This window comes from Sturnira hondurensis, unplaced genomic scaffold (genome assembly GCF_014824575.4).
Source record: "Sturnira hondurensis isolate 20B ecotype Veracruz unplaced genomic scaffold, ASM1482457v3 Scaffold0006437, whole genome shotgun sequence".
Classification (NCBI taxonomy): domain Eukaryota; kingdom Metazoa; phylum Chordata; class Mammalia; order Chiroptera; family Phyllostomidae; genus Sturnira; species Sturnira hondurensis.
In genome coordinates this window covers 12352915-12372850 of record NW_028079068.1, presented here as the reverse complement: position 1 = coordinate 12372850, position 19936 = coordinate 12352915, and the positions used below count along the sequence as shown (strand labels likewise).

General features: G+C 36.0%; 1 protein-coding gene across 1 annotated transcript in view; it reads right to left on the bottom strand.

The window, feature by feature from the left end:
- The window catches only part of GRM8 (glutamate metabotropic receptor 8), an 830046-nt gene that overhangs the window by 86672 nt on the left and 723438 nt on the right, over nt 1-19936 (bottom strand). The window contains exon 9 of the mRNA XM_037049282.1: nt 9374-10309. Coding sequence (XP_036905177.1) covers nt 9374-10309 — 936 coding nt within the window. The remainder of the gene's footprint in view (nt 1-9373; nt 10310-19936) is intronic.

The window sequence follows — 19936 nt, the reverse complement described above, 5'->3', positions numbered from 1 at the left end:
TTCAGTGCCTTTAAAGCTGCTACCTCAGTTATGGAGCTCAGAAGGAGTGAGTCTGAATAAGTCTGCATGTGGGTCTTTTAAGGGGACCTGTCTGGGACTCCAGAAGTTTCTTCCACCAACTCTATCCCCACTAGATTTTGGAGCCAGAAGTTATGAGGACTGTCTTTCTGCTACTAGAATCCTAGTTTAGGGCATCTGGTGTGGGGCTGGTACACCTCACTCCTGAGATATCACCCTGAGTTTTTATCCACTACACAAGAATTTTTGATAAGCCCATTTTGTGTCTACACATATCTCAGTAGATATACTTTTTTGTTATTGTTGGACTACATCTAGAATAATTCATGTATAAGATATGTAGGCATCAGATTTTCTGAGTCACATACATTTTTAATCTCACAGCCATTGATAGTTTGGCTGGCTACACAATTTTAAGTTTAAACTACTTTTCCCTTAAAAAGTTTTTGCTCTTTGCTTTCTAGAATCCAGTGTTGTATATCAGGTTTGATTATCATTCCTCTTTCCCTCTTAAAGCCTTAGAATTTTCACTCAATTAGTGAAATGTTACTAGATGTGTAGCCCTTTGAATTGTCAGCTATCTTTCTTTAATGTGTGAAATCTTTCTTCTTTTATTTTTTACATATTTTCTTCCTCTTCTTTTTTCTCTGTTTCTTCTCAGATGTTTGTTAGATATACACTGAGATCCTGCATCAATAGTCAATGTGTTCTAACTTTTCCTCGTATTTTTCTTTTTTCCTTTTTCTTCTTTTCATTTTGGTTCTACCTTCTCTTTTATCCGTCAGAGTTCTGCTCTTTAACCGTGGCCACCCTATGTTTCAGTTTCTCTGTTCAGTTTTTCATTTTCACATCCATACTTTTAATTTCCAGGATCATATTTTTATTCTTTGGTTAATGTTTCCCATAGCAATCTGTATACGTGTGTATGTTCAATAGTATCTTGATTCTCTCTTGAAGTGGTAATTAAAATTCTGCTTTTTAAAAATGATCTTGTGTTCTTCTGAATTACCTCTGGTTTAGCTTTTAGTGGAGTTTCTGGCTTTTAAAAATTATGCTATTGGTTTTCTACAGTTATCATGACATTTTGGCTATTAATGTATAATTATAATTGAAGGACCAAGTTTATTGATAAGGACAGGAAAAAAGATGATGGGTTTGTGTTAAGTCAGTGATTATAATACCTGAGTGGCTTCTCTTAAAAGATGCATTGATACAGACAAGTGGCTGGGGATCCACCGCTGGAGGAACTTATTTTCAGAGTTGAGAAATTGATCGTATTTCTCTCCTGTGTAGATTCTGTATTTTCTATTTCCCATCTGTCTGTACCTGTCTGAAATAAAATTACTTCAAACTCTGCTGTGTTTCTCTCAGTGCCTTATTTATTTCCCACACTAGAAGTATAAGATAATTCTACCCTCAGATGATTCCCATTATTTAGAATAGAGCTCTAAATTTAACCTGTACTCTTTCCACACGTAAAGTCAGAGCAGAGAGGGGAAGTGAGGTGCTTAACTGGCCCAGCTATTTTGAAATGTGGCTCCTTAAATAATGTTCTTGACTGTCCCTCAATGCCTGCTTCAGGTATTCATGTTGGCTTTAGGGTTAGAAATTATTTGTGACTTCCATGGCAAGAAACACTTACATGTCTTGGGCTGTGCTTTCCCACTTTTAATTTCCCCATAAAGCAGATCCATTCAACTTATTCTTAGGGATTGTCTCAAATTGTTTTACCAAAGTTGGGTCTGAAAATAATAGAATCTCTCTCTCTCTCTCTCACTCTTTCTTTCTTCACCTCTCCATCATTCTTTTCTTCCATTTTTTTCCTTTTCCTTTATTTCTTCTTTATCTTTCTTTTTAAAATATTGTATTGTCACCTTAGAGTGAGGAGACATATGTGACAATATAGATATTGTCCGATATCTTGAAATAAAAGCCAGGCCATATCTTGAACCAAAAGCCAGGCTAAGTTTTATACATAATCTTTTAATGATGCAAAGAAATATGCTTGCATTGATTTTAAATAGCCTCAAATTTGTACTAATTTTTTGTTAAATATTGTTCTACATTTTGGGATGTGTGGTGCTAATCAATGTGATTTAGCACTGAGGTTTTTTTTTAATTCCCAACATAAAAATATGTTTTGGTAACAACCAGAAGAAACTATTTACATGCAATCTGCTCTTGCTGGCACCCTGTGTGCTCCATGAGATATAAGCATCGTTGAATCATGGAAAATGTGATTTGAAGTTATGTAAGGAAATTAGTTACTACATCATTCTACATAATCTGCAGTCAGAGGTGTCCTAATGTTCTGTCTATGTAGAAAATAAGTCTATTTGTATGACATTCTCCTAAACATTTTGAAATAGTCATGGTCATTACTCACCCTGAAAACATTCATATTTTAATCTTAACCAAGTCCAGTATTTTAACATTTTCAATCATATTAAGAAAGCTAAGCCATTTAGTTTTAGGACTTAGTTCCCAGATTGATTGATTGTCTAGTAAATTAACTTATTGTAATTTGGGCATAAACCCTTAAAACTCTATAAACTCAATTTTAATTTTAAGAAGATGAATATGAAAATACCACAGTCTCACTAACTGTTTAGGTAGTTCTAGGCCCCACGGATTCCTCAGAGCCCCTGAATGAAGAATCACAGAGTCCTAGCAAATCTCACTGGGCAAATATTTCTTTGTGTTGTCAAATAGAATAGGTATCCCCCGAAAGAACTGCCCTAAATGTGTAAGTAGGTAATTTTCTATAGTGGTAACATAAATCACAACTGAAAACAAAATAAGCCTGGCTAAAGCAACATTCCCTATGAGAGCTAATTAACAGGCTTGCTTACATTGTGCCTTAAAGTCCCTTTATTTCACCTTTTTCTTCCATATCTTTAGAAGCATGTGATTTTAACTGAGTGTACAAATGAGACTTTTATCTTTTCCTGTTGTTTTTTCTTTTCTCTTTTTTAAATTTGGTTTTTTTCCCTTCCAGAGTTGATTGCAACTGTCTGGTATGATGATTCATGCCCAGTACACTACCTACCCCAATATTGAAAATAGTTCTATAACTATAATGGGACATCATGAAACCTTCAAAAAGATAAGCTTCAAATGACAATAAGCTGGCAACAAAAGAAAATGCTCTACAGTTTATAACAATTGCAAACACACGAGATGGCTATTAATAATCATCTCTACTTCCCACCATTCTGAAGAAGGAAAGATGTGTTAGGGGGCAGGAGTGGCTAGAAACCACCTCTAGGCTGACCTGTTCTGAAAATCACTTCCATTGTTGTCTGGGTCATGTTGACACTCTCACTCCAGTTTGCTCAGGCTGTGCTTTTCTTACCTGGGCTATTACTTGAAAAGCGGAAATTGTATTTATTATTTTCAAAACTATCTCTTTTACAAATCCTGTTAGAGTTATTCGATTTTGAAATTTTAACTTAAATATTTCAGCAACTGCTTGCTGACGACACTTTGCCTCTTCCAGTATTTTCTGCTAAATATATGAAGGCAGTTACATATACTTAGGAAGAACTCTCCTCTCTCTCTCGCCTACTCCTGCAGCTCTGCCTCCCTCTTGAACTGCTGTAACATCTATATGATCTACACTCTCAGGGAAGCCCCTTCACTTGCAATAACCCTTCCAGTGGGGTGCTGCACAAGCATGGGTTAAATGGCTGAAGAAATTGAGGGAATTGTGTGGTAAATTTGAATGTATTCAGTGATTAAACAAATGTATTTTGAGAACATATTCTGGCCTGGCTTTACACCAGGTGCCAAAACCAAAGTGGTGAGCAAACCAAATAAGGTCTCTGCTCTCATGAAAAACAGTCTTCCGGGAATAGTCTACATTTATTGATTGCCTATTATGTGCTAAACAGGTCTCAAGACTAGTATGTATGTAAACTTACCTGGGGTCTATTATACAAATACACCATAATGAGACAAGAGGAGAGGGATTTATTTGTTGGTTTTTTAGCTTCTTTTTAATTTAAAGTCAATCATCTTCTTGCCCTTTCCTACATGATATGAACTCAAATCTGCTCTAGTTTGAGAACAGGGCTGAGTGCAGTTGAAGGTGACTGCTTTACTTCGGTTACTTCTCAGCTTGTCTAGCAGAGCCAGCATTTGCCTCCAAGCCCTTCCACTCTATAGCTCATGCTCCTCCGAACTCCACTCACCCATTTCTGCATTCCTAGGCTCTGCTGGCCTTCAAGGTTCAGATGCAGCAAAAGAGCAAGGAAGGAATGACATTGTAAAATTATTTAGATAATAGGATTAACCCCTTTACTTCATGTATTTTTGTCCTTATAGAATTAAGGACAACTATAACAGTTCCTTTTTGCATTTCTCCCTAAATATTTAGCAGTCTATTTCAGAATAAGTGATGATGACAAAATTTCAAAAATAAGTGTCCACGGCCCATTATTTAAATGAGATACTGTTTTTTTTGAAAAATATGTAATGAGGGTCGCTATAAGATGCATATATAACATTCCCATACACTATAGTCTAATTTAAGTTATAAATAAGCATTTATATTAGTATATGGTTATTGTACAAGGCACTCTATTCACTTACTCAATGGGCACTTATTCAGAGTATAGTAACATAAAAGGACTTGTGTTAAGAGACATATCCATTCAGATATACTTGTACATCAGACACTGCTTACCCTCCACGAATTTATAAAAGATTCCATTTTACAATTAGAGGAGGAAATAAAGTGCTGGGACTGAGCAAGGGGAGGAGTCAAAGATGACTCCCAGGTTTCTGACTTGAACTACTGGATAGAGGCTGGATGAGGCACCCAGAGGGTGAGGAAGAAAGGCTGGCTGGCACATTCCAGGGTGTCAACATTGTTTCCACTTCGAGGGTGTTGGAGTTTGTTTCCATCTGACACTGCATCTGAAGCAGCATGCTCATCGGAGCCTGGCAGTGGCATAACCCTTGTCTGACAAGCTTGGTTCTATGAGACCAATTATAGATGGTAAAATATGCGTTTAAGAGATTTTTTATCATCACAAAAACCTCCAACCATCCCTGATGATTCATTTTCTGGCTATTATATTAATTAAATTTTAATCTTGTCTTTTCGGCACAATTATGAGAGTGTTAGTCAATTCCCATGCTTCAGAAGCCCACCCTTCCTTCACACTATTTTTTTTACATGAAAAGAAAAAGTGCATTTAAATGATCACCTAGTAGAATGTAGCAGTAAGCACAGTGTTAATAAATGATGTCATTAATATCTATTGAAATATATATGATTCATCTTGATTTCAAATTCTGGGAAAAAGGAAGATGCAGAAATTAAAAACAATCTAATTTGAAAATGGCAAAGGACTTGAATAGACATTTCTTTAAAGAGGACACACAGATGGCCAATAGACATATGAAAAAATGCTCAACATCACTAATCATCAGAGAGATGCAAATTAAAACCACAATCAGATATCATCTTACACATGTCAGAATGGCTACCATCAATAAATCAACAAACAAGTTTGGCAAGGATGTGGAGAAAGGGGGCCCTAGTGCACTGTTGGTAGGAATGCAGACTGGCACAGTCACTGTGGAAAACAGTATGCGATTTCCTCAAAGAATTTAAAAAATGACACTTCTCTTTGACCGAGCAATTCTACTCCTGGGAATACATCCCAAGATTCCAGAAACACTAATCAGAAAGAATATATGAGCCCCCCTGTTCATGGCAGTGTTACCTACAATAGCCCAAGTGCCCATCAGTAGATGAGTGGGTAAAAAAATTGTGGTACATTTATACAATGGAATACTCCCTGGCTGTGAAAAAGAAGGAACTCTTGCCTTTTGCAATGGTATGAATGGGTCTGGAGAGTATTATGCTGAGTGAGATAAGCCAGTCAGAGAAAGACAAATACCATATGGTCTCACTTATGTGTGGAACTTAATGAGCAAAACAAACTGATGAACAAAATAAAACCAGAGGCATGGAAACATGGAACAGATTGACAGATCTCAGAAGGGAAATAGGTGGGAGGTGAGGAGAACTGCAAGAGATTAACCAAAGAACATGTATTCGTAACCCATGGACACAGAAACAATGTGGCTAAGAGGGAGGGCAGGGATTGGGTGGAGGATGGCGAAGGGGGGCAGGGGATATCTGTAATATTGTCAATAATTTTTAAAAGTTTTATCATTGGAGAGAGAGAGCTGTCTATCTTTGGGAATGTGACTAATGCCCCTTTATAACTTGATGCTACACATAGAGGTTTTCTGAATCATCTGTCAAAATTATTCAATTAATTTTACTTTTTATTCCTAGTTCCCTCATAATTTCAATGAGACGTATGTGGTTAGATAAGTTTTCTTCTGTACACATTACTCTAAAAAGCATAATTAAATACATTCTAGAAGAAAATTTGCTCTTCTGCTGTCTTCCATGCTATAAATTTGATGTCACTGATGTATAGTTATAGCATTCATAGTTCCCATCTGTGCTTTTTCATCTCAGATCTGACTCCTCACTATCTTCCCTTGCCCTTGAGCCAGATCCTCTCTTGCCCTTGACGCTGGCACCTTGCTGGTGCTGGCAGACATCAGGCAGCATCGGCTGGGAGCCAGACTGAGCCTTACAAGAAAGACTCAGGAAAAGCAGACTGACACAGGCTCAATAATTAGCACAATGCTGGACACGATGCTCAATAAGGATCTGCTGAATTAATGGATATGTGGGCTGCCTAGCTGTTGTAAACACCTCAAGTTGACAATGGTGAGGTTAATCGGCTAAGTATTATAAGTGAGCATGGAGGACTGACCAGCTCTTTGGTCCTCCAAAGTCAATAAAACCTATTTAGAGTCTTCTTTCAGTGATATTAAAGTTTTATGCACTTTTAATATACGTGGCAGTAATTTTAGCAATGTGAAAAAAATAATCATTCTAAAACATTTTGTGTATTGTTATAAATAATGCTTTGACAGAGAATAGCAGGTAGCAAATGTGCAGTGTTAGGATGACGCATAAGTGTGTTATAAAAAGCGCTTCAGTAGCAAAATCTTAGCTACTTATAATCTGTCTCAATGTAGAGCTGCTCAAAACTCAGCAACTCCGGACTGTAATATTCTGAAAATTTCTAGAATTAGTGTTTCTTATTGACTTATTTAGTCCTTCCCATGTTGCATCATATAATAAATACAAAATAAATTCCAATTAACATTATAATGTGCCTTATACTATGTTTCTCTTACTTGTTTTGATCCCACAAAGTTAAGAAATAAAAAGAAATTTTGTCTAGCCACACTCAGTCATCTCTCTATAGGCATGGATTTACCTCCCCCTATGAATATACACACTGAACTCAAGTTTCTAGAAGGATGTACAGTTCCTGCAGGCTCAGCAGCACCGGCAGCCTCCATCCGCTGGCACACACATGAGTCCATTTCATCCTCAAACTCTTACTTTCTCTGTTACTGCTCCTCGGAGGCAGCTGCAACTGTAGAGTTTTTGTTCTGATGTAGGACTAGGATTTTATTTATACTAAAAATCTAGGCACTGAAATACTTATATGAATAGAAAAAATCTTACTAGCATTGTGTCTACCCCTCCCTACAACATTGGAAGTCACAATATGAAAAATTGGAGTAGGTTGTAATTTATCAAGTATAAAGAAAGAGATAGAAAAAAAGGAGAGAGTTAGATGTCAGAACTCAGAAGTCTTTGTTTAGCTAAATATTTATTGTCCACAAAAACAAAATAAACTACTTGATTTATTTTGTAGTTTTTGTAGGGGCCTACTACAGACAAAACAGAATATAGAAAAAAGGCAGTCCCAGGTTCAAACACAAATACCAATTAAGTTTATGTTACTATAATGCAGTCACATAATGCAGTCTTTGTTTTGTCTTGATTAGAACAATTAACCATATCAAAACTGACCCAATAAGTATTGAGAAACTTATTTTCCAACTCACACATTATTTCCTAAGTTCAATTTACACATTTGATGCTAATAAATTCTCATCTGAATATGTCAAAATATAATGGTTTCTAGTTTTTAGGTTTAGAGCCCCAAACTATCTTACTTCCTTTTCTGCCATACGCTTGGTCCTACATCAAATATTCATGGACCTCTATCGGCCATACCAGTCAGAAAAGGGCACAGGTCTGGAACCCACGAGAGTTCTCTCTACTCAACAACTAGTTTGCTGAAGTGCATTTCCATCCAAACATAGTTGCAGGCTACATCGATCTAGCAAGGGATGAATGTTCATACTAATGAGCTCTCCATGCTCTTATTGAATACTTTTTCCTCTGAATTTGTGGGGATTTTTAGAGTCATGCATGACCTCCTCTGGAATGTTAGAGACTAGGGAATGGAATTGCCCCCAAGATGCTTGATTTCCTCATGACTTTTGATGATGGAAGATGGAACAATCTTGAAGTCCTCCCTCTGAGAAAAGAACCTTCTCATACACACATTGAGCTGAAGGACTATCCATTATATATAGGTTTGCTTTTGCTTCACAAACCAATGTTTCCTTAGCGTGCTGCCCAAACCTTGGAATTCATGGTTAACATTGGTTCTTTGCTTTTCTGTACATTGAGCCGCATACATCCACTTCCATTCACACTGTCTTTCACAGAGAGATGTTCTTTACTCACCGTGGTTTATGTGGAAAAGGTTAATAGTGACAAATGAAAATTCTTTGGGGAGATTCCATTGATCCCTAGCTTCTAAAACATTATAAACTGCTCTGTATAATTGCCCAGTGTTGTCTTCAATACCTTATCATCACCCTCCACAAGTGGAAAAGCAATAAAACTGGAGTTTGAGGAGAAATAGTAAAATGGTTTCAATTTCTTTTTGTTGTTGTTTTACGATAACACTTCCTTCGGTGACTAAAAACATCAAATTAGATGCAGAAGTAGAGGCATTTGTCAGGAATTGAAATATCTCTGGGACAGCTCTCACCTGTGAATCATGTTTGCCCTTTCTTCCTTCCTTCCTCTTTTAATCAACATTTGGAAACAACAGTTATGTTAGTAGAGAAGAGAGCTGGGAAGGGAGACTCAGAAAGCGATGTGATCTCTGACCATCTCCAGTCTTGCTGAGGACATAAGGAAGTCTCTTCCTGGGAAATCGGCCTCAGTCAACACACATCAAAGCGAAGTGACCCTGAGTAATATAGTGTGTGTGTGTGTGTGTGTGTGTGTGTGTGTGTGTGTGTGTATTCCTAAATAAGAATAACAGAGATTGAATCATCTTGAAAGAACATAAGTGAACCAAAAAGAAAGGCAAGTAAGCATCTTGAAGAAAAAGCTAAATCCCAGGAAAGGGTTGACAAATACTTTTCTTGCACTTACCTTTTCCGCTGACTGGGCTGTACCAAAAAAGATGGGAATGAAGGCTAACCAAATGATGCAGGTGGTATACATGGTAAATCCGATGGGTTTGGCTTCGTTGAAAGTCTCTGGAACTCCTCTTGTTTTAATGGCATAAACAGTGCAAGTGACCATCAAGAGGATACTGTATCCCAGTGAGCAAATGAGCGAGAGGTCAGAAATGTCACACTTGAGCACTCCCCTGGCCTTCTCTGGGTCCAGAGTCCGCTGTTCTCCGTAGTCGATGATGATGTGTGGAGGGTCCACAGCAAACCAGACACACACTCCCAGGAGCTGGATGGAGATGAGGCTGAAGGTGATCACCAGCTGGGAGGCTGGGCTAATAAACTTGGGTGCCGTGACAGACTTCTTCCCCTGCTCAAATATTCGGTGGATTCGGTTTGTTTTGGTAAGAAGGGCTGCATAGCTGAAACACATGCCCAGTCCTAGGAAGATCCGTCGGAAGGAACATATGATTGTATCTGGTGCTGCGATCATTAAAAAGGTGATCGAATAACAGAGGAAAATCCCTGTTAGGAGCACATAACTAAGTTCGCGTCCCGAAGCCCTCACAATAGGAGTATCATTGTAGCGGACAAAGGTCACGATCACAAAGGTGGTGGCGATGATCCCCAGTATTGCAACAAACACAGGCACCGCAGCCCAGGGAGAATGCCACTCGAGTTTGATGATGGGGATAAGCTGGCAGCCTGTGCGGTTGATGTTTGGTCTCTGGTCCAAAGGGCAAAGTTCGCAGGAGAGCTCATCCACCTGGTAGTTGTAACCTTCGCAGCGCTCACAGTGCCAGCAGCAAGGGACTCCTTTCACCGTTTTCTTCCTCTCCCCAGGCTTACATGGCAGGCTGCAGACAGACGCTGGCTGAACGTGTTCTCCTTTAGCCCACTGCATGTCTTCCACCTGTGGGTGTAAAAAATTAATGAATCTTCCATTTCCCCCCATTTATAATATCTTAATCCCAGCTCCAGGTTTGTAATAAATCACTGAGTGTTGACAGTACCCATACAGTTCACCATAGTAAGAGCCCAGTGTCTTTCCCTGATATTGACTTTATGAAAGTGTTCAATGATTAGGTCCAATAAATCATTCACATCATCAACTTGATGAGTGTCATTAGTTTCCATTTACCTCCTCCATGTTGACGAATCTGACATTCACAGAAAGATTTATTGGCCCGAAGAGAGTTAAAGCTCAAAAAAAGAAAAAGTCCCACGGAAAGATGTTTTAGGGCTAATCACAGGTATAAATTCCAGAATTCCTCAAACGTTGGCTTTGGATATATATATATATATATATCCAAATATACATATATATACATATATACATATATATACACACATATATATATCCAAATATATATACATATGTACATATATGTATATATAGATACACTTCCATACTGTTTTTATACTATTTTTGCAGAAATTCAAACCACAGTGTCAGTTTTGAAAGGAAATGGCAAAACTAGCTACTTTAATCTCTGATACTTCTCATATCTTTAGAGTGATAACTATATTAATGTTTTTGCCTCTGTTTAAGCTTGAAATACATGTATTTCTCAGTCTTGCATCTCTGCACTGTGAAGATACCATGCTGTATGAAATAGCTGGATGGTAACGTTCTCCACTGAACAAGAGTAGTCGTATGGGTGGCAGAAAGAAGTGAAACTGATACAAATGAGATAGTCCCCCATTTGTGCTTAGTATCTGCCTCAGGGCCTCTTTTTGGTTAAATCACAAAATACCTCTATTAAATTAAAATGCTATTTTGAGATGATTCTGCCACTCAGTTTCTTACCTTTCATTTGTTTACTAAAATTTCTGGACCCAATTCCAATGTTTGTGGGGTGGAGGGAGGAGTTTCCCACACCACCAAGCAATTCTTGGACCCCAGCCTCATGTCCTACAAGTCAGCTCAATTCCAACATTATCTACCTGGAAATAGCATCAGATTCCACAAGTGAAGAACTCAGTCCTATAGGATTATATCCCTTCAATTTTAGGGAACAATTGTAAATCCAGTCAGTCACCTGTGTTTCTGTCCAACCTATTATAAATTAGAGTTTCCAACAACCCCTACTGTGTGTTCAATTATTTTGCAAAAGTCACTCACAGAACTCAGAGAAATATTTTACTTATGAGATCACTGGTTTATTATAAAAGGATATAACCCAGGAACAGCCAGACAGAAGCAATGAATAGGCAAGGTATGTGGAAATTACAAGTAACTTCCATACTCTCCGAGCATACCACTCTCCCTAAATCTGCACCTCTTCTCCAACCCAGGAGATCTCTCAACCTGTCTTTCTTGGTATTGATGGGGGTTTCATTACATACTGATTAATGATTCATTAAATCATTAGCCATTGGAGAGTGAGTCAACCTTCAGTCCCTGTCCCTCTCCAGAGGAGAGGAGAAAGGTCTGGGATAGGATTATGAATTCCAATCCTCTAATCACATGGTTGGACACCCTGGAAACCAGCCCTCATCCTTAGTTACATAGGGACTTAGTTACCTAGGGACTTTCCAAAAGTCACCTTATTAACATAACAAAAGATACATTTAATGCTCTAATCACAGAAAATTCCAAGTGTTTTAGGCGCTCAGTACCAGGAATGGGGGTAAAGACAAAATATATATTTCGTATTAAAAACCATAATATCATATTTGCTTTATCAGTTACATAGTAATTTTGACAGAATGCTAATAGGAGAGAACTGGAAATTATGGATCATAGGAGATAAGGAAAGAAGCTGCTAGAAAAGGTAAACTCTATGACAGGAGTGATTTTTTTTCACTGAAGTGAACAAACAGTGACTGACACACAACTTGCCCCCAAAGATCTGTTGAATTTGTGATAGGGAGGCTGCCCCAGCACAGCCCTGAGGACTCAGAAGCCAACCTGAAAGTACTGCAAGCTGGAAGTAGAGGGTTGCGTGAAGATGCACGTAAATGGGGAGCTAAAAGATTTTTTAAAAACCAAAACAATAACAACAAAACAACTTCTTTTCTCAAGACCAGCTCTATCAACCACCTTAAAGAGGAATTACCATACTCTGTGGTAGTCTGGCTCCAAGATGACCCCAGTAACCTCATCTCCTAGAATTCCGGCACTCATGTAGTCCTCTCCCACCTTCCATAGGGCTGACTAGTGTAAACAACAATATATTCCAGAAGTGCTCGTATGTGATTTCTGAAGCTAAGTCATAAAAGAAATTTTGGCTTCTGACTTGCTCTCTTGGATCCCTCACTCCATGAGAACTCTCAAGTATCCCCATGGAAAGGAACTGAGGCCTCCTGCTGACAACCAACACCAACTGACCACGCAAAGGAGGAAGCCACCTGCAAAGTGAATGTCTGAGTCCATTCAAGCCTTGAGATGATTGCCCAGCTGTTACCTTAACTACAACCTCTTGAGAGACCCTGAGCCAGAATAACCCAGCTAATCTGACCCTAAATTTCTGATCTACAGAAACCATGTCCAATTTTTTTTTAAGTTCATTGTTTTAAACTGCTAAATTTTGGGGTTATGTGTTATGCAGCAATAGAAAATGAATAGAGTTCAAATTAAGCTTACCTACTGTGTGACCACCACCAGTGTAGGAAGGTATTGAGAATCTATCAAGAAGGCACATCCAGTGACAGCTATCGTACACCAGAATAATGCCCCAAAGTGTCCCCTGTCAGTACTATCCTGTCATCACTCTTGAGATTGCCTCTCTTTGGGAACTATGTAACTGAGATTGTTCTCATGAATAGATATACCTACTACTCAGAAATGCTTTCCTTTCTTGAATTTGAAGTCAATGGTTAAGGGCAGAGAATTATAGTCTCTAAGCTCAATACTTGCAGAGGGCTGTCAAACCTCCCCTTCGTGGAGTAGTGAATTCATTCATGTTTAATTTCAAACATCCTCCCTTGAGAAAGTAGATGCTACTTCATGTGCCTTACGGGAGCTCAAGACCATTATATCTACCCTGTCTGTTACCACAGAGGAAAAGCAATCTGTCATAACCCTAATTTTCTATTAGGTTTTAATGATTTAGAAAGTTATTATATTTTCTTATAGGATCCCAGTAGGAAAGAAAAAAAGTCAAATGGGAAGCATATAGTGACTTCTCTAAAAAATACTAAGAAAAATAAAAAGCTCCAGTGAGTAGCTAAATTATTGATTTTACAGCATAATGGACTCATATAAGATAATAAAATACTTTTTTGAAGGTTATGTTTCAAAGCTAATTATTGTAAAACAAAAATTGCATTTTATTTGGGGCTTCTCTAGATTTATGATGTTACTGTAAAAAAAAGGCAACTAAAAAATACTTCAGAAATGTTAAACTTCAAGATTGGTAAAGATCTTAAAGGTGAGCTGGTCTATCCACATTTTAAATTTCTTAATTCCCTATATACTTTATTTTCCAGTTAACTTGTTAACAAATAAATATACATATACTAGATAAGCCTTATCACATAGAATATTTAGCATTATTAGCTAAATGTTAAATTTTTCTTTACCAGTTTTCTGTGTACTAAGCTAAAGAAAAATAATTTTTATAATTAAAAAATAAAATTATAAGATAGTGGAAAATATCACAATTTTTAAATAGTTGTCAATTTTCTTTAAGTAAAATCCAGTATGTTCAAGTAATACATGTGGCTTTTTAAATATAATAAGGACACTAAGCATATTTTAGTAAAAATGTTAAATATATATATTTTAAATCTATATAACTCCATTTTCATCAAGGAATCTATTTATCTATAACTATACTATATTTTGATGTCAAAGTCAAACATTGATAACTAATCAATATCCATTGCAAAAAAGGGAATTAGCACATATTTGAATCAGGATCTTGTAAGTACATTAATATTTGAGACAAATAATTTATTTTATATATGTTGTTAAATGTTGATTTAAAATAATATTGCTTGAGAGTAAATTAAACTAACTTTCATGACTGTTGCAAAGCATAAACAAGGATCATCCAGTGATTTTGCACTGCTATGTATAAATTATACCATCTTTCATAATGAGTACAAAGAAAAGCCTTATCCATGCAATTAAAAATATTTTATTATGGAAAATTTTAAACACGTAAACATGGAGAGAAAATAATACTGTGAATCCACATATATCCATCATCCATGTCAATGTTTGTCAATGCATGACTAATCTTGTTTCATCTGTTTTAGTATTATTTTGAAGAAAGTTACAGACATCATATAATTTATCTGTACATGGATCAGTATGTATCTCTAAAAGTACTTAAAATTTTAACAATAGTTTCATAATATCAACAAATATTTAAAATGTGTCATCCTAGTTTTGACATTGTTCTGATTAGGATGTTTTCTATCTAAAATACATAGCCCAAGAAATGGATGATAGTTATATAGACAGGTCTTCCAGGGACAAAACCATAGCCCACTACTATCTTGACAGTGATTGCCAACAGTGATTCATCCTGTAAGCTGTCAAATTGTTATTATTATAACCACAAAACAAAAAAATTTCCAAGTGTGCTTACACTTTTTACTCCTTTCCAGACCAATCAACCTAGAGAATGCTTCCTAGAGTCTTTAAATAGATGTTATTTTATAGAATCATTTTATTCTGTGTAGTTTTAATAACTCCTGAAAAACAGTACTACAAGGATATTTTCCAATTAAAAGACCCATTATAATTATTCATTTCCAGTATTCATTTTAAAATTCTCACTCAATAAAATACTCTATTACAGTGTTTTTCTCACATATTAATGTGATTCATTAATATGATTACTATACATGTGGGAAAACTTTAAGTGGAATACAGATAATTGATACCTAGCCATATCATTCTTTATTAGTTCTCATCTCACTCTATAAGTAAGCATATTATTAATAACCATTTTGGTGATTAGTTTGCCACCCCAGTATTCAAAACCCAAGTCTTCATCTGACCTTTGTGACGGCAGATCATATGCAAACATTTACAGTTGAACTGGGTATTTTTATAAAGCTTTACTTATTAATTTCAGAATAATCAGTAGACTTAACAAATGCACTTAATTAGTTTGAGTATTTAAAATTTTGAAGTTTGGCATCATATTTTGTGAATCATATGATTCATATATGAATGAGTATATATTGCCCAGTTAATTTGATAATGTAACTGAAAATAAAGTTTCTTAATATGTATATTGCTTCCTTAATAATATTCATCCAATTTCTCTGGGCCATATACAGCTTTATACTCCTGTTCAAAGTGGTAAGCAGGTTTAATTTTTATATTAATAAATTTTTACTTTTATTATGGTTCAGTTACAGTTGTCTTCCCTTTTCCCCATTGCTCTCCCTTGCCCCACTGCCCCTCCTTCCACAGTCAGTCCCCTCCTATTGTCCGTGCCCATTAGTCCTTTATTCATGTTCATTGGCTTGCCCCTTCCCTTTCTTTCCCCTGTAATCCCTCTCACCCCCACCCCTTTGTTCACTGTCAGTTTGTTCTTTACTTCCATGTTTCTGATTCTATTTTTCCCACTTGTTTGCTTTGTTTATTAGATTCCACTCATAAATGAGATTATATGGTATTTGTCTTTCATCATCTGACTTATTTCACTCAAATCTAATATATATGAGATGATCTTCAAATTGAAACTCTGGTTTTATGTGATATCACAGATCTATATAACCTTTAAAACTACAAACACTTGTATTTGAAAAAATTTTAAACAAGATTAAGAAAATCTTATTTGTAATAGTTCAAAAACTAGAACACTTAAGAATAAACTTAACACATGCAATACAAGTATTTTTTCACTAAAAATTGCACATATCATTTAAAAAATAAAAAGCCTAAATAAATGAAAAAGAAATACCAAGTTCATGCATCAGAAGGTTTAATATTGCTAAAATGGAAATACTCTAAATTGATTGACAGAGTTAACATATCTCTATGAAAATTCCATGTGCTTTCTTTACAGAAATTGACACACTGATCCTAAAATTTATACAAAAATTAGGGACTCAGAATAAACTTGAAAGTAAAAAACAAGGATGAAGAATTCACAGTTTCTGATTTTATTTTTTAATTTTTTAAAGATTTTTATTTATTTATTTTTAGAGAGAGAGGAAGGAAGAGAGAGAGGGAGAGAAACATCAATGTGTGGTTGCCTCTCACATGCCCCCAACTGGGGACCTGGCCTGTAACCCAGGCATGTGCCCTGACTGGGAATCAAAACAGTGACCCTTTGGTTCACAGGCCCACACTCAATCCACTGAGCTATTCCAGCCAGGGCACCGTTTCTGATTTTAAAACATAGTACAAATATACTGTAATCAAGACAGAATGCTACTGGCATTAAGATAGACAAACCAATGAAATAAAATTGAGAACCCTACATGTATAGTCAATTGATTTTTGATAAAGATGCCAAGTAAATTCAATGAAGATAGAATAATCTAGTCAACAAATGGTGCCAGGGCAAGACATGACTCCAAAAGCATAAGTAACAAAATTGAAATTAAAAAATTAAACTTCATCAATTATTAAATACTTTTTAAAAATATTTTATTTCTTTTTTTAGAGAGAGGGGGAAGGGGAGGAGAAAGAGAGGGAGAGAAACATCCATGTGTGGTTGCCTCTCACATGCCCCCAACTGTGGATCTAGCCCATAACCCAGATGTGTGCTCTGAGTGGGAATCAAACCGGCAACCCTTTGGTTTGCAGACCCACACTCAATCCACTGAGTTACACAAACCAGGACAATATCAAACACTTTTGTTTTCCAACAGATGTCATTAAGAAAGTAAAAAAAAACCACTGAATGGGCAAAAATATTTTTAAATAATATATCTGATTAAGACACTTGTATCCAGGATTCATTTTTCAAATTAAATTAAATTAGAATTAAACAGTTAAAAGACTAATAATTCAATTAAAGTGAGCAAAAGAATTCAAGAAAAATTTTTCCAAAGAATGTGTATGAATGGCCAACATGCATATGAGTAAATTTAGCCATGGATATAAAAGACCTGGTCTTGAAAATTATAAAGCACTGAAGAAATAAATCAAAGAAGATACAAACAAGTGAAAGCATATATTTTGTTCATAGATAGAAAGAATTAATATCAGTAAAAGGCCCATACTACAAAGTAATCTATAGGTCCAATGCAATTCCTATCAAGATAAACAATGGTGTAACTCACAAAACTGGAAAAATATTCCAAAAGTTTGTATGGAACCACAAAAGAATCCAAATTGCCACAACAAGCTTGAGAAAGAAGAACAAAGCTAGAGTAACAATGCTGCCTGATGTCAAACTATATGTCAAGGCCATAGTAATCAAAATAGCATGGTATTACCAGAAAAACAGAAATATCAATAAATGGAACAGAATAAAGACCCAAGAAATAAACCCACACCTTCATGTTCAGTTAATATATGGCAAAGGAAACAAAAACATACAATAGGGTGAAGACTGTCTATTCAATAAATGCTATTGGGAAAACTGGACAGATACATGCGAAAAAGGTGAAACTAAACCTTTTTACTCCATATACAAGAATAAACTCAAAAGGAATTAAAACAAATATTAGACTCAAAACCATAAACATCCTACAAGAAAACATAGGCAGTAAATTCTTACATATTTATTATGGCAATAATTTTTATATTATATCCTCAGGAGAAGGAAACAAAAATATACAAATGAGATTACATCAAACTAAAAAAGTTGTTACACAGCCAGGGAAATTATCACCAAAATGAAAAGATAAGCCAATGAATGGAGGAACATATTTGCTGATACATCTAATGGTGTTCAAAATTTATTTTTAAAAAACTTATAAAACTCAACACATACAAAAAATCAATCCAAGTAAGAATGAAAAAAGGTCCTGAATAGACACTTCTCCAAAGAGGACATACAGATGGCCAATAGATATATGAAAAGATGCTTAACATCATTAATCATCAAAGAAATGCAAATTAAAACCACAATCAGATATCACTTTACATCTGTTACAATGGCTATCACGAATAAATCAACAAACAACAAGTGTTGGAGAGGGTATGGTAAAAAGGGAACCCTCATGCACTATTGGTGGAAACACAGACTGGTACAGCCACTGTGGAAAGTATGAAGTTACCTCAATGGAACTGCCTTATTAACCAGTGATTTCCCATCTGAGAATATATCTGAAGAAACCTAAAGCATGAATTTGATTGAATATATCCACCCATATGTTCATTGTAGTGTTATTTATAATAGCCAAAATTTGGAATCAGCCCATGTGTCTGTCTGTCAGTAGGTGAAGATAAAAAGATGTGGTACATTTACACAGTGAACTATTACTCAGCCTTAAAAATGGAAATCCTAATCTTTGCAGCAGCATGGATGGACCTAGAAAGCATTATGCTAAGTGAAATAATCCAGTCAAAAGCTGAGTACCATATGATTTCACTTATATGTGAAATCTAATGAAAAAAATGAACTAACAATCAAAATAGAAATAGAGACAGACTCAGAGAGCAGGCTGACAGCTATCATGGGGGGAGGTGTTGGGAGGCTAGGAGTGGGGGCTGGTATTGAGCAAAAAAAAAAAAACAGTAAAGAGAAAAATCTCACGGACAGGGACCACAGTGTTGTGATTATAGGGGGAGCATTGAGTGGGGGATGGGCAGAAGGGTATGGGAAATAAATGGTGGTGGACAGAGACTGGACTTGGGGTGGTGAACAACAATAGTGCACAGATGATGTATTATGGAATTGTGCACCTGAAACCTGTATAATTTTGTTAATTGGTGTCACTCCAATAAATTCAGTAAAAAAAGTAAGCCAACACTGAAATTAGTGTCATAGAAATTTTAAAAACTGAGAACACTGCACACTTGTTCTGTACTTAGGACAAGTATATATTATAAAATAAGAAGCCCTGGCTGGCGTAGCTCAGTGGATTGAGCACAGGCTTTCGAACCAGAGGATCGTGGTTCGATTCCCAGTCAGGGCACATGCCTGGGTTGCAGGCCAGTTCCCTGCAGGCCAGCTCCCAGCAGGGGATGCATGAAAGGCAACCATACATTGATGTTTCTCTCCCTCTCTCCTTCCCCTCTAAAGATAAATAAATAAATAAAATCTTTAAAAAAAAGAAATAATAAAAATAAAGGAAATTATTAGTTAACTCTAGAAGTGAAGCAAATATATAACATAAAACTAAGAAAAGTACAGGAAAGAATTAATAACAATAAAGACATATATTAAATATTAAGAAGACAGAATAGTGGTGAGTTACAAACACTGTTCTAGAATAGTTTTTATGGAATAGACAATACAATTTACAGATAGCTGACAAGTCTAAATTGTAGAGGAGGGAGAAAAAACTCAAACACACAGCCTTAATTCTGAAATTATAGATGTAACCATAGATACAAAAAGGGGATGGTAATTAGAAAAACTATATTTAATATAAAATATAATATATACCTATATGATTCCATAACATAATATAATGCAATGTGATATAATATAATATAATGTATTGTCTT